This window comes from Colobus angolensis, unplaced genomic scaffold, assembly GCF_000951035.1.
Source record: "Colobus angolensis palliatus isolate OR3802 unplaced genomic scaffold, Cang.pa_1.0 Scaffold1, whole genome shotgun sequence".
NCBI classification, from domain to species: Eukaryota; Metazoa; Chordata; class Mammalia; order Primates; family Cercopithecidae; genus Colobus; species Colobus angolensis.
In genome coordinates, this window is record NW_012110918.1 from 9027660 (window position 1) to 9041119 (window position 13460).

The window sequence follows — 13460 nt, forward strand, 5'->3', positions numbered from 1 at the left end:
TCCTTCTGTCCAGCAAACTTCAGTCTCTCCTGCTGCATTTTCAGCCTCCTTTTTTTCTTTTTCTTTTTTCTTTGCTTTTTCTTTTTTTTTAAGACCGAGTCTCGCTCTGTCACCCAGGCTGGAGTGCGGTGGCGTGATCTCGGCTCACTGCAACCTCTGCCTCCCAGGTTCAAGTGATTCTCCTGCCTCAGCCTCCCAGTAGCTGGAACTACAGGCGTGTGCCACCATAGCTGGCTAATTTTTGTATTTTTTGTAGAGACGGGGTTTTACCATGTTGGCCAGGCTGGTCTCGAAGTTCTGACCTCAAGTGGTCTGCCTGCCTCGGCTGCCTAAAGTGCTAGGATTACAGGCGTGAGTCACCACGCCCAGCCTGAGATTTCTAAACTTGAACCTGGCCTTCCAGATCATTATAAGGGTATATCTGTCAAGGCAGGAGGATAGAACATATTTAATTTAACAGTTCATTAGCTTGATGAATAATGTTAGCATATGCAAACATATGGTATTTGGGCTTCCTTCCGCACTCTGGTCTGGCTCCTACAAATGTCTGTGGGGGGCAGTAGGTGGGGGGCAGTAGGTGGGGGTGTGTGTGGGGAGATGGGAGGGGGCAAGGGATGCATTGGTCAGCTTCTGATGGGGAGTTTTGCTACAGGGATGAATGCCTGCAGCCTGCTAGTGACATTCTTTTGCAAACAGGACCAGGAGGTTCGTGTGTCCAGGAAAAATACTTTCATTTTCACAGACCTTTACTCAAAGTGAAACTGCTCTAGTTGAAAAACAAAGTAAAACTGGCTGGGCGCAGTAGCTCATACCTATAATTCCAGCACGTTGAGAGGCTGAGGTGGGTGGATCGCCTGAGGTCAGGAGTTCAAGACCAGCCTGGCCAACATGGTGAAACCCCAGCTCTCCTAAAAATACAATAATTAACTGGGCGTGGTGGCCATCGCCTGTAATCCCAGCTGCTCAGGAGGCTGAGGCAAGAGAATGGTTTGAACCTGGGAGGCGGAGGTTGTAGTGGACCAAGATCGCACCACTGCACTCCAGCCTGGGTGACACAGTGATACTCTATTAAAAAAAAAAAAAAAAAAAAAAAAAAGTAAATTAAAACTGGGGCAAGTCCCTATTCCGTACACTTGTTTTGCAGAGAGACCAAGAGACTATATCAGATGTCAAACTGCCTCCGCATTGTCCTCAGGGATACACAGGCTGTAATTAGCACCCGCTGCAGTGGGGCTGGTGGCTCCGAGTTACCCATCCCTTCAGGAGGCCTGAGGCCACGGCTCCCTGTGGGGCAGAGCCTGACCCCAGAAGGGCAAGGCCAGATGGGCAGGAGGAAGGGCGGGCCCTCCCAGTCTTCCCCAAGCTCGCTGGGATTTGGACTCACCATCGTCCAGCGTCCGCTCCAGGATGGGAGGGTGGCTGGGGCTGCCGTCCCCGATGCGCGTGAAGGCCAGCACCTGGACCTCATAGAGCACATATTTGCCCAAGCCGGTGAGCTGGGCACTGCGAGACGAGTTGCCTTCCACCAGCCAGAATCGGGGCTGGGCGTCCGAGTCCTTCTCCTTATATATCACCTGTCAGGGCCCAGCACAGGGTGAGGGCCTCGGGCCTGCGTCTCACCTATCTACAGTTTTCATGAGTCTCCTCCCCAGGAAGGGGGTGGGTAGACTTGGGCTCTTTGGAGTGACTTGGGGTCGGGGTCGGGGGTAATTGCAAAGCTAGTGTACCCGGAGGGCTGGGGACACAAAGATGGACTCAGTCACAGAGCAAGAAGGCTCCTGAGAGGGCATGCAGGTGGGAAGACAGCCCTAGACACGGGCTGTGACTTATGCAAGGTCACACAGCTAGTGGCTCTGTGTCACACATCTCCCAACTTCCAGACCAGGGCTGGACCATGTGACTAGGCACAGCTTTAAAAGGGATTCTAAAAGATAATGAAAATCAAAACTGGGTCTCCAGAGTCGAGTGAGGCCGGGGGCATCCAGCGTGGCCTCCCAAGAGAGGAGGAGCAGCCCGAGGACCTGGGTTCTCTCTGGGTGCCTCCCCGCCCACAAGGGATGACTTGTGGTTGCCATGGTGACCACTGGCCAGGACGCCAGGCAGATCCCCTGTATCCAGTCTCGGAGGCAGAGACCCAGAGGGCGATAAGAACATGGCTCCTTGGATGGAGACGCTGGAGGGGCCAGTGTAGGGACCCCACCTCTTGGGATCCTGGGACTCACCTTATAGCCCAGCACAAGCCCGTTGCGATCAGCTTCGGGGACCTCGCTCCAGCGCACCAGCATGCTGCTGGAGGTGGTGGCCAGTACAGACACGTTGGTGGGGCCAGAAGAGGGGACTGTGGGTGAAAGGGAGTGGAGAGAACACACTCAGGACCCAACACTGATCATGCAAGGGACATGGACCAGGACAGGGGGCCAAGGGAGGGGCCAGTTCGATGTTGCCTCTCTATGGAAGAAACGTGGCATACATGGTCCCCACACTGCAAACGATCCCACCAAGACGGCCTTTGGTTTTGGAATGCTGCAGACGCTGTTTCTGGTTTCAGATGAGCCTCCCCACAGGATTCTCTGCTCAGGTTAGGATGAGATGAGCTTTTGCATTTCCTGCTAGCACAGCGGGGAGGGTTGGCAGAGGGGACCAGGGTGGCCCAGGAGAGCTGTCTGTCATTTAAAGGGTGCCAGGAAAAAGCCACAGAGCAGTGAACCACGTGTGGATGGATGAGGGTTGCCTGAATGCCGGGCTCACATTCTGTGGGTCACCCCTGGGCAGGCCCCCAGGAGCTTCCGGTAGTGATTCTGGAATGTTCTGAGAGCTAACCCTTTCCCCGATCCCTCCACTGTGGTCTTTCAGGCACCACTGGGTTTCAGGGTTAAAGCTGAGGGCAGGGGAGTGGGCAGTATGAATGGTGGAGCCTACTTAGCTGTCCTCCAGAGGCAGGGACACCCCTGTCCCCCTTGGGAATATGGGAATAGCAGGCACAGTTGCAGGGAAGTGGCAGGTGCTGGGAGATGTGGCAACATCATTGTGATGTTGAGCATAAGCAGAGGAAATGAGCTCAGGCTGTGTTTGAACAACAGCTTCAGCCTGGCACGCCCTTGGATGGCCCTGAGGGCACAGAGACCAAGGAGGGGAGAGGCAGCAGGGTGGCTGGGTGTGAGGGGTCGGTACCTGACTCCCGGGTCCTGCCCACCACCGTCTGGCTCCAGGGCCCGCTCCCGATGGCATTGAAGGCCTGGACCTGGACGCGGTACTCCGTCCACTCCTCCAAGTCCTCAATGGTGTACTCCCGCTCCACGCGGTCCTGCACCACGTGGCTCAGTGTCTTGCCGTGCCCATCTGACCGGCTGTACTTGATCTTGTAGCCCACGGACTCAGGGTTCCCATTGTATTCCATCTCCGGGAGAGGCTGCAGTGGGGCAGGGGCAGCAAAGATGCTATGAACCAGGCCCCCCACTGCGCAGGGAAGAACTGCCCTGGTACCCTCTCCTCCAGGGAGCCTTCAGGGCTATCCATCCCACTGTCACCCAGTCAGTGTCCACATGAGGCTCTCTCACCCGAGTGTGGCTTAGGTTTTGTGACTGTTTCTGATGGGCTCTTATCTTCCTGCAGGGGGGACAGAGAAGCCGCATCCTTTACTGTGCATGTGACAAATCTATTACCCTGCCAAGGGAGCCAGGAGCCACAAAGGCCGTCTGTCCGACACGCTGATAGCACCGCCACCTTTCGCTCTGCTGTCTCTGCTGCTTACCTCTGTCACTCAGGCTGCCAGCACACACTTAATTGCCTATCACACCTGGTCTCAGCTCATGCCTGCCTTTGGAGGAGTGAGCATGGGCAGAGAGCAGGATGAATGGGGTACCTGCTGGTCAGGAAGTCCTTCTGTCCAGCAAACTTCAGTCTCTCCTGCTGCATTTTCAGCCTCCTTTTTTTCTTTTTCTTTTTTCTTTGCTTTTTCTTTTTTTTTTAAGACAGGATCTGGGTCTGTTTCTCAGGCTAGAGTGCCACGGTGCCATCTCAGCTCACTGCAACCTCTACCTCCTGGGCTCAAGCGATCCTCTTGCCTCAGCCTCCTGAGTAGCTGGGACTATAGGCATGTGTCACCATGCCTGCTAAGTTTTGTAGAGACAAGGTTTTGCCATGTTGCCAAGGTTGGTCTCAAACTCCTGAACTCAAGCCATTTGCTCGCCTCGGCCTCCCAAAGTGCTGGCATTCCAAGCCACGACACCCAACCAGCCTCCTCCTTCTTGTTTGAGTCTCACAGAAAATAAAAGTCAGGTTTCTTTGTTGGGCCTTAGGACTACACTGAGGAGCCTGTGGTCACCAGCTTAAGGTTGTGTGGATGACCACGGGCAGCGCTGGTGAGAGTGGGGGTGTGCGCACAGGGAGGGGAGCCCAGGGCCCGGCCTCCACTCCTCGGAAGTGCACAGAGCTGGGGTGCGGGCATCTCCAGCCCTCACCTCCCCCAATTCTGCTTCCCCAGGGGCTCTGGAGGGCCCTTGGTCCACAAGCTCACCCCAGGCTGACCCACTTTACCCGACTCCTCACCTTCGGCCGCAACCTCCCCTGCTTACTACACGCTTCCTCCCTCCTGCAGACACTTAGTGAAGCCGACCAAAGACCATTAAGATAGGAATTGATGGGCTTGAGAGCCGGGGATGGGGCTTACGTGCACATTCCTTTACCTGCTGAGGAAAGGTAATGGCCCACGCACCATTAAGCACGGGCCTGAGAGGTGCCTAGGGCCCTGTGCCACGCGGCAACTGCCTTCCTATTCCCCCACGCAGTCCCTGCCCTCAGCATCAGACTCTAATCTTTTAGTAGCTGCAAACCTTAAAGTGAGACTCAGGAAGGAAGCAGGGAGCCAGTCTGGGGTGGGGATGACTGGGAGCAAAGGGGCAGGAGGTGGGCATGGTCACACTGTGCACGGGGCACTGAGCTGGGCTGAGACAGCTCTGCAGCTCTGCTCAGGTGCCAGCCACTCTGGGAAGGGAACTGCAATTAATAACTCATATTTATCGAGGACTGACGGTGCCAAGTGCTTTCATGGCTGTTAGCATCAAGCTGTCCGCACGCGGGAACGGCAGTAATGACTTCACAGTGTGGTGTGTTTGCCAGTTGTGTTTTGCACCCCGAGTAAGATCTTACATGGAAACAAAGGGTTTGTGTGGTCAGACGGGCCTGGGGAAGCGGGGTCAAGAGGGCTCCTGCTATGCTAGTGTTCCTGGATTCTCTACAGAGCTGTGGTATGCAGTGCTGATCCCCACATTTATTTGTCTAAGAATTCTTGTTTGCTCCAAGCGCCTCCTGGGATTGTAGCTCTGTGGGATGCGTGCTGGGAAACGATGTTCCAGAGGGCCTGGCGGGGAGAAATGGCCTCTCCTGTTCTCCAGAGGATGAGACGGCAGTGTCCCCAATGGTTAGGGCTGTGGACTTGCGGGTGCAGATTCCCTGGGTTGGGATCTCAGCCCTGCTGTTCATGAAAGCACGTGGGAGGATGTGGGAGGCCTTGGGCAAGTTATCTGACCTCTCTTCTGCCCCAGTTTCCTCATCTGCAAAATGGGGTCCAGGATCACTGCTGTCACAGGCTTGTTGTCAGAATAGAGCCTGGTAGGAGAGGAAGCCTCGGCATGTTACTATCACTACCTCGTGCAGGATGGCCCAGGGTCATGACCCTCCACACATAGCCCTGATCTGGGGCACACTCTCTGAATGCCACAGTGGCACCTGCATCCCAGACTCGCCGCTTGGAGCTGTGTGGCTTTGGGCAAGTTCTTAATCTCTCTGAGCCTCAGTTTTCTTAGCTGTAAATTGAGATGATCATGTGTCCTTTGTAAGATTACTGGGAGAATCAAATGGGATGAAAATTTTAAAATGCTTGCCATTTGGCGATACTCAGTAAACGGTATCTTTTAGCTCCTTCCTCTCATTGGCGGGGGGTATTTGTTCATTTGGCTAAGATGTTGATTATCAGGCATCTCACCAGGTAAAGAAAAGAGAAAGAGAAGAGAAAGGAGCTATAGGAATTCCAGTGCTCACCTTCTGGGAGGCAATGACCGGAAGTTCACGGAGAGGTCCCACCCCCACCCCCCAGATGGAGCCTTACCATCCAGCGCAGCCACAGGCTGGTCTCACTGGCCGTGCGCAGAGACACGTTGGCTGGGGCCATGTCAGGGGGTGCCTGCAGGGTCTGGATCTTTCTAGAAGGCTGACTGGGGGGGCTGGTGCCCACGATGTTCACCTGGCACATGCGGAAGCTGGGGCGGTGAGAGATGAGAAAGATGGTAAGGGCTGGACCCCAGCTCTCAACCTTGTCCTGGTCTGGGCCACGGCCCCCACCCACCCCCAGTCCTGGGGGTGCTGCCCTCTCCCCGGGCCGGTCTTGTTACCTGTAGTAGGTGAAGGGGTTGAGGTCGGGCACCTCCATGGAGCGGGCATCGGGCTCGTTGGAGAGCTGGTGGATCAGCAACCACTCCTCTCCCTCCCCGACCACGCCTACCTGGAAAAGGGCGAGACCTCAGGCCTGTCTAGACTATAGGGTTCACACAGGGTGCTCTAAGCTCCGGTACAAGCCCTGCCAGGGAAGAACTTGGTTCAGATCCCAGGGCTCATCTGGAAGGCACCAAATGGGGTTACCATCTTTCCAGGCCCCTAAACACGACTGGAAGTGTGACTCAGCCCTCCTGCCTTAGAATCTCTCAGGATGCTTGTGATCAACATATTCCTGGGCCCGTCAGAATCCTTGGAGCACTGCCCAGGAATCTGTGCGTTTAACAAGCAGCCCAGGTGATTCTCCTAAACATCCCGGGGCACTTCCAGAGACCCAGGCTGCCCCTCAAACCAGCTACATCAGAATCAGAGTGGCTGTGGGTGGGACGCAGGTGTTGGCACTTCTGAACGCTCTCCTGATGATTCCAGGCTACAGCCAAGGCAGGTATTTTTATATTCCAGCACCTGGGTATTTTTCTAGGCACCCCCAGACCCAGGAGGGGACTGTAATGTGTGTGTTTTTCCATGTACACAGGTGAGGGGCAGGGGGAGCTGGAGACAATATTGGGAAATGTGAGCATTTGGGGTATAATTGGCCATTGAGAGTTGCATGTGAAATTTCACACAGGCTGAAACACACATAAGATTTTTGCACTCAAGAGCAAGGGGTGCTCTGGCGGGGGCTGCGGCCCAGGCCCCAGGCCTGCCCTACCTGGGCTTCCACCAGCCAGCGGGAGATGGAGGTTTTCCCGTCGTAGCCTGGCCTGAACTGCAAGGTCACGGAGCGGGGGCCGATGTTGGAAATGCCCAGGTTGGTGGGGGGCCCTGGGAGTTCTGGAAAAGGAGAACAGGGTGGGGAAGGAGATGTGGTGAGAATAGCCCTCCATGTCGAACGCGACTTTTGGGCATGGAGAGGCCTGTGTGTCACACTTTTCCTGGAAATGTCCGAGGAGAAGCACAGCCACGGCCTCACTCCACCCACAGTCTTCGTTCCCACATCTTACGGAGAACCATGTTCATGCCAGGAGGCTGGGACAGAATTGGGGGCCAAGGGAGATCTCCCAGGGCTGAGAGGAGGCTCAGGGCCAGGACACAGGGGCTGGAATGACCCCTTCTTCCTGGCAGTTCTGGATGTGAGTGAGGTGCTCATAAAGAAGCTGAAAGCTGCTTTCAAACCAAGCCGGGCTGAGAAAGAAACCAAACAGGACCAATCCTCCCTCCATCCGCACAGATCTCCTGCGCTCTCCTAAGCCTAATGACAGCTCAGGAAGGTGACAGGATGGATGGGGACAGGGGGAAGCTTATTTTCTGGCCAGGAACCCTGGGGATCTTGGAGCTCAGGAAGAACAGAAAGAGCACAGATTCTGGAGTCGGAATGAGTTTAAATCTAACTCCACTAGTTACAGGCTGTGTGTCTTTGCAAAGTTATCCACCTCTCTGTGCCTCCATGTCCTCCTTGGTAACGAAGATGGTAATAACAACACCTCCCTCAGGGTTGTTGTGAGGATTAAATGAGTCAATGTGTGCAAAGCTCCTAACACCATGCCCCGTGAGCGCTACATACGTATTTGCCAGCATGGCTGTATTGATCACTGGGGCGGCGTGAGGGAGGTGGTTGGCCGAGGCTCAGGCAGCCCAGTCATCTACACAGCAGGTGGAGGGATGCTGGCAGGTCACACAAGCACTGCCTGACTGATCCGGATGGGACCACATGGTTATCCAGTCCAACTTCCCATATATACAGATGGGGAAACTGAGGCACAGAGGGGACCCGGAACTTGCTCAAGGTTGTAGAGCTTGGCAGAAGCAGAGCTGAGAGTGGACCTGGGCTTGCTCTCTGTGCCAGGCCTAGGAGTATTCCCACCGTGCTCTGCCACCTCCCAACCAACACTTCCACACGGTGGAATCCAAGGTTGACTCTGGGCGACAGCGGAACTTTTTCCCCTGAATCAGATACCATTGCTTGGTGTGGAATCTTGTGAGAAATGCGTGAAGGGAGGAGCTGGTGGGGAAATGAGACAAGGTAGGGGGCCTCTGCTTTTCTGAGAGCTGTGGGAAGACGCAGCAGGGGGCCAGGGGAGCCCCTGTCCAGAGACCTGGGATCCCGGGGATTTGGCCTGTTCTGAGAGGACCTGGACCCACACAGCACAAGGGAAGGGGAGAGCCCGTGGGAAGAATGCCGGTATTCCTGAAAGACAAGGGGCCTCTTTTTTTTTTTTTTTTTTTTTTGAGACATGATCTGGCCCTGTCACCCAGGCTGGAGTGTGGTGGTGTGATCTCGGCTCACTGCAACCTCCACCTCCTGGGTTCAAGTGATTCTCCATCCTCAGCCTCCCAATTAACTGGGATTACAAGCATGTACCACCACACCTGGCTAATTTTTGTATTTTTACTAGAGACAGGGTTTTACCACCTTGGCCAGGCTGGTCTCAAACTCTTGACCTCAGGTGATCCACTTGCCTCGGTCTCTCAAGGTGCTGGGATTACAGGCGTGAGCCACCACGCCCAGACAATGAGGGGTCTCTGGAATGGGATGCTGCTCAGGAGAATTCCAAGAGTCCTGCACTGAGAGTGGGCACTTACCTGGGGGCACCCCAGAGGAGATGGTGGAGGCGGACACTTGGCCCTGGCCCTTTGAGGTCATGGCGGCTACCTCAATGGTGTAGGTGGTGAGTGCAGTGAGGCCCGTGACACGGTACTCCAGGGTCACGTTGGGCAGGTAGTGGGTCACACGGGTGTTGGTTCGGTTGTACTCCTCCCAGGAGATCCGGTACCCTGGGGAGAGCCCCCGTGTTGGCATGAGCTTGGCTGTGATCACGAGTTGGCCTGACCCACTTCTCCCTTCTCCACTAGGCTGGCAATTAGATCCACATTGGGAGCAATGGGGCCAAGGGAGGTGGGAGCTGCTGGCGTCATGCCCTGGGTCTCAGGTGTAGCCTCAGTGGGATGCCAGCACTTCAGGGAATTGCAGGGGACGTAATGAGTCATCATGGCAGCCACTGAGATCTGTGGCTGAAGGCGTGGGGCTGGAGACTCTGCGATTCGTAATCCAGTGGACGTGCCAAGAGCCTCTTGTGATGGTTTCTAAGAAAGCGTGGATTGGCTTCAAAGGTTTGGGTGAAAAGTAGCTCAAAAGCAGGGGATGGACCAGCTCTGACCTTTCCCAGCCCTATCCTACCCTCTGGTTCAGAAACACTGCGGTGCCTACCTGTGAGGATGCCATTTTTCTCTCCCGGCTCTTGCCAGCTGACCTTCAGCGATGTGTCCAGGATCTCACTGAAGCTCAGGTGTCCCACGGGCCCAGGCACTGCACCCCAAAAGGACCCCCACCCCCCAACGCCAGTTAGAGCTAGAAAGAGATCATCATCTGTGAGACAGCCTATGGTAATCTGGGGGTACCTCAGCCTGGGAGATAAGCCCGGGCTGCCCTTCTGCCTGGGGCACCCAGCCTGGCCTTGGGTGGGGCAGAGAGAGCAGGGCTGGGGGGTGCCTACCATCTTCATGGGTGCGCACCAGCTGCGGGGTGCTGCGTGGCCCATCCCCGGGGGTGGTGAAACACAGCACCGAGGTGAAGTACTCGGTAAACTTCTTCAGGCCAGACACGAAGCCCACGTGGATGCTGTCTTGAAAGTTAGGCCGGGCGGTCACCATGGTAACCTCCTCTTCCTGCTCTGGCTCCCAGGCGATCAGCTGCAGAGAGGCCAGCAAGTCACACAGGGCAGCAGGAAGGTTCCAGAGGAGGCCAAGCCCTCTCCCACAGGCTGGGCCAATCAACAGATGGTGTCCAAGGACTGGAGTCCCTGTGGTGTCTCCTCGGAGGGAAGGGACAGGCAGTGCAGGGAAACCACGGGGCACTGGAGTTCACTTTGGGGCACTTCTCCACTTCTTGAGCCACTGACTTTATGCAAAGCACCGTGTTGGGTACTTCCCAGGAGTCGCCTCTCACTCAATTCTCACAGAGACCGAGAGGGTGGCATTTCACCAGGAACAGCTGCATAATTTGCAGGCTCAGTGCAAAATGAAAATTTTGCCCGTTGTTCAAAAATGACTAAGAATTTTAAGATGATAACAGCAGAGCATTTAACTAAGTGTGGGGTCTTTTCAAACATGGGGCCCTGGACGACTGCACAGGTGGCATATCCACGAAGCCGGCCCTGTATTCCTTTTGTGAGATGGGGTCTCACTCTGCTGTCCAGGCTGGAGTACAGTGGCATGATCACAGCTCACTGCAGGCTCAACCTCCTGGGCTTAACAAATCCTCCCACCTCAGCCTCCCAAAGTGCTGGGATTATAGGCATTAGCCACGATGCCCGGTCCAGCCCCGTATTTTATTTTATTTATTTATTTATTGATTTGAGACAGAGTCTTCTTACTTTGTCGCCCAGGCTGGAGTGCAATGGCATGATCTAGGCTCACTGCAACCTCTGCCTCCTGGGTTCAAGCAATTCTCCTGTCTCAGCCTCCTGAGTAGACGGGATTACAGACACGCACCACCATGTCCAGCTAATTTTTGTATTTTTAGTAGAGACGGGGTTTCACCATGTTGGCCAGGCTGGTCTCAAACGCCCACCCTCAAGTGATCCACCTGCCTTGGCCTCCCAAAGTGCTGGGATTACAGGCATGAGCCACCGTGCCCAGCCCAACCCTGTATTTTACAGATGAGGAAACTGAGGCTCAAAGAGGCTCACACAGATAGGGGGAAGCTGGTTCTGGGATTCCAAGCCCTGAGCTCCTACATCTTGCCCCATGTGAGCTGGGGCAGCTTCGTCTTTGGAGTTCTCCAAGGGTACTTCCTACAAAGCTGGGAACTTCAGTTTGTGGGTAACCATTATCCTCTTACACTCCTTCTAAGTTGGGATTTCCATCTTAAATATCAAGCAGAGGTGGGGCATCAGCAAGAAAGTCCTATGTGGAAATCCCTCAAGTTCTTGCTAATCTCTCCTCTGCAGATTGTACCCGGCCCCCACCCCCTCCCGCTTCTCTCGCCTCCTGCTCTCACCTCACGCTCCTGTTTCTGGGCCCTTCATCTGTCTCCAATAATGACAGCTGGTTTCAGAGATTTCCTCATTTATTTGAAGTTGATTAAATAGCAATTAATGGTGAAAAGCAACACTTGATGAGTTTTAATAAGCACGGGTATTTATAGATATAAAACAATACCACGCCAATGTCTCCCGATTAACTCATGCCTATAACAATGCTTAATCTTCTCCTTTTCATGGCCGCGTATTTATAAAGGATGTTTTGAAATTTAATTGGTATTGTGAAAAGATAGCCTATAGCAAGTTAATTAGACACTAATTAGACCCTCAAAATACTAAACAGAAATACTAAGTGGCATTTAATAAGTATGTTAAATATCCTCCGTATTTCGATTATCTTGTTTCATAGCAATTATGTTGCCGAACTTCTTTTGAGTAGATTAAGAAACAAGTTTAATGTTTTAATTTAATTTAATTAATGTAAATTCAAATTAATTATGTTGTTAGAATTAATTGTGTGGTGTGTTCCCTAGCAAGTATAAAATCTGGGTAAATATTATTTTATTGGGCTTAGGCCAGTTATAATCTCTACCATTTTTTTTAAATAAAGGAAAAAGGGTGCCTTTACAGGTGCCTTAAAACAAAATCACTGGGCCTTACCCACAAAAATGACCCAGAGGAAGCACACAGGGTAATGGAAGTGTGGTTTGTGGAGTCACACTGTTGACTTCATTTTCCTACAGCTTGATGCCTGGATCCAAGATGGCGGCAGGGCCATGGGTTCCTGTGGTTGTTTCAAAATATTTACACTGGGCCGGGCATGGTGGCTAACACCTGTAATCCCAGCACTTTGGGAGGCTGAGGCAGGTGGATCACGAGGTCAGGAGATCGAGACCATCCTGGCTAACACGGTGAAACCCTGTCTCTACTAAAAACTACAAAAAAATTAGCTGGGTGTGGTGTTGTGCACCTGTAGTCCCAGCTACTCGGGAGGCTGAGGCAGAAGAATGGCGTGAACCCGGGAGGTGGAGCTTGCAGTGAGCCGAGATCACACCATTGTTCTCCAGCCTGGGCAACAGCATCTCAAAAAAAAAAAAAAAAAAAATTTACTCTGGGATGTGAGCCACTTGTATGTGAAAAGGAGGCAGCTTGGGGATAGGAGGCCTCCCCACCTCAAGTCCAGGGAGAGAGAGAGAAAAATTGCCTTTTGGGTCCTTCATTGCCCTAAAGAGGTTGGGCTCTGGGCAGCTGTGGGATGGAACCTTCGTGCTCAGCTCAACACACAACAGGGCTTCCACCTGTTGAACTCTTACTACGTGCCTGGCCTTATTTAATCATCACAATGAGGAGCAGATGGAAATCGTTGTCCTAGGCTGTTACAGAAAAGGAAACTGAGGTTCAGGAAGGTTAAGGAGCTGGCACGTGGACCTACTAAGAGCTGGCTCCATTTGGGGACTCTGGGACCTTTCATGATGACTTCTGTCTCTCAAAGGTACACAGAGATGTTGAGATGAGTGTTGTTTAGGACGTCTCTGTGCCTTCTCCTTGTTAGTCAGTTTCAGTGTTGATTTACCCTACAAGGTCCTTAGTCTCAGGTTCTATGCAGACGCGGCTCCCCTGAGAAGGCTCGGGTGGGTTCTGGGGAATGAGCAGTACACCTGGGTTCCTGGGACATGACATTCCCCCTTAAAGAGCAGAGGCCCAGGGAGGCAAGCCTTGTAACTGAGCAGCGGTGCTGCTGACGGAGGGTGTGGGAGGAGGGCAGCCGTGCAGCTGGCACACTTGAACCTGAACCCAGCTCTGTGACTTAATGTGGGACTCAGGGAAAGTCACTTGACCACTCTGAGCCTCAGGCTATTCTAGGGGATAGAAACAGCTGCCTTGCTGGGTTTCAGGGAGGAGCAGGTGAAATGTCTCCTGTCCCTGGTGGAGGCAGTCCTCTACAGGGTTGAGGGTGTGGGATGGTATATATGGCATCTAGCTACTAAA

General features: G+C 53.7%; 1 protein-coding gene across 1 annotated transcript in view; it reads right to left on the bottom strand.

Moving 5' to 3' along the window:
- SDK2 (sidekick cell adhesion molecule 2) overlaps window positions 1-13460 on the bottom strand; it is a 122259-nt gene that overhangs the window by 64428 nt on the left and 44371 nt on the right. Inside the window, exons 15-23 of the mRNA XM_011936630.1 lie at window positions 9984-10179; window positions 9698-9796; window positions 9073-9264; window positions 7202-7323; window positions 6390-6499; window positions 6107-6257; window positions 3172-3409; window positions 2223-2338; window positions 1385-1574 (exon numbers count right to left, since the gene is read on the bottom strand). Coding sequence (XP_011792020.1) covers window positions 1385-1574; window positions 2223-2338; window positions 3172-3409; window positions 6107-6257; window positions 6390-6499; window positions 7202-7323; window positions 9073-9264; window positions 9698-9796; window positions 9984-10179 — 1414 coding nt within the window. The remainder of the gene's footprint in view (window positions 1-1384; window positions 1575-2222; window positions 2339-3171; window positions 3410-6106; window positions 6258-6389; window positions 6500-7201; window positions 7324-9072; window positions 9265-9697; window positions 9797-9983; window positions 10180-13460) is intronic.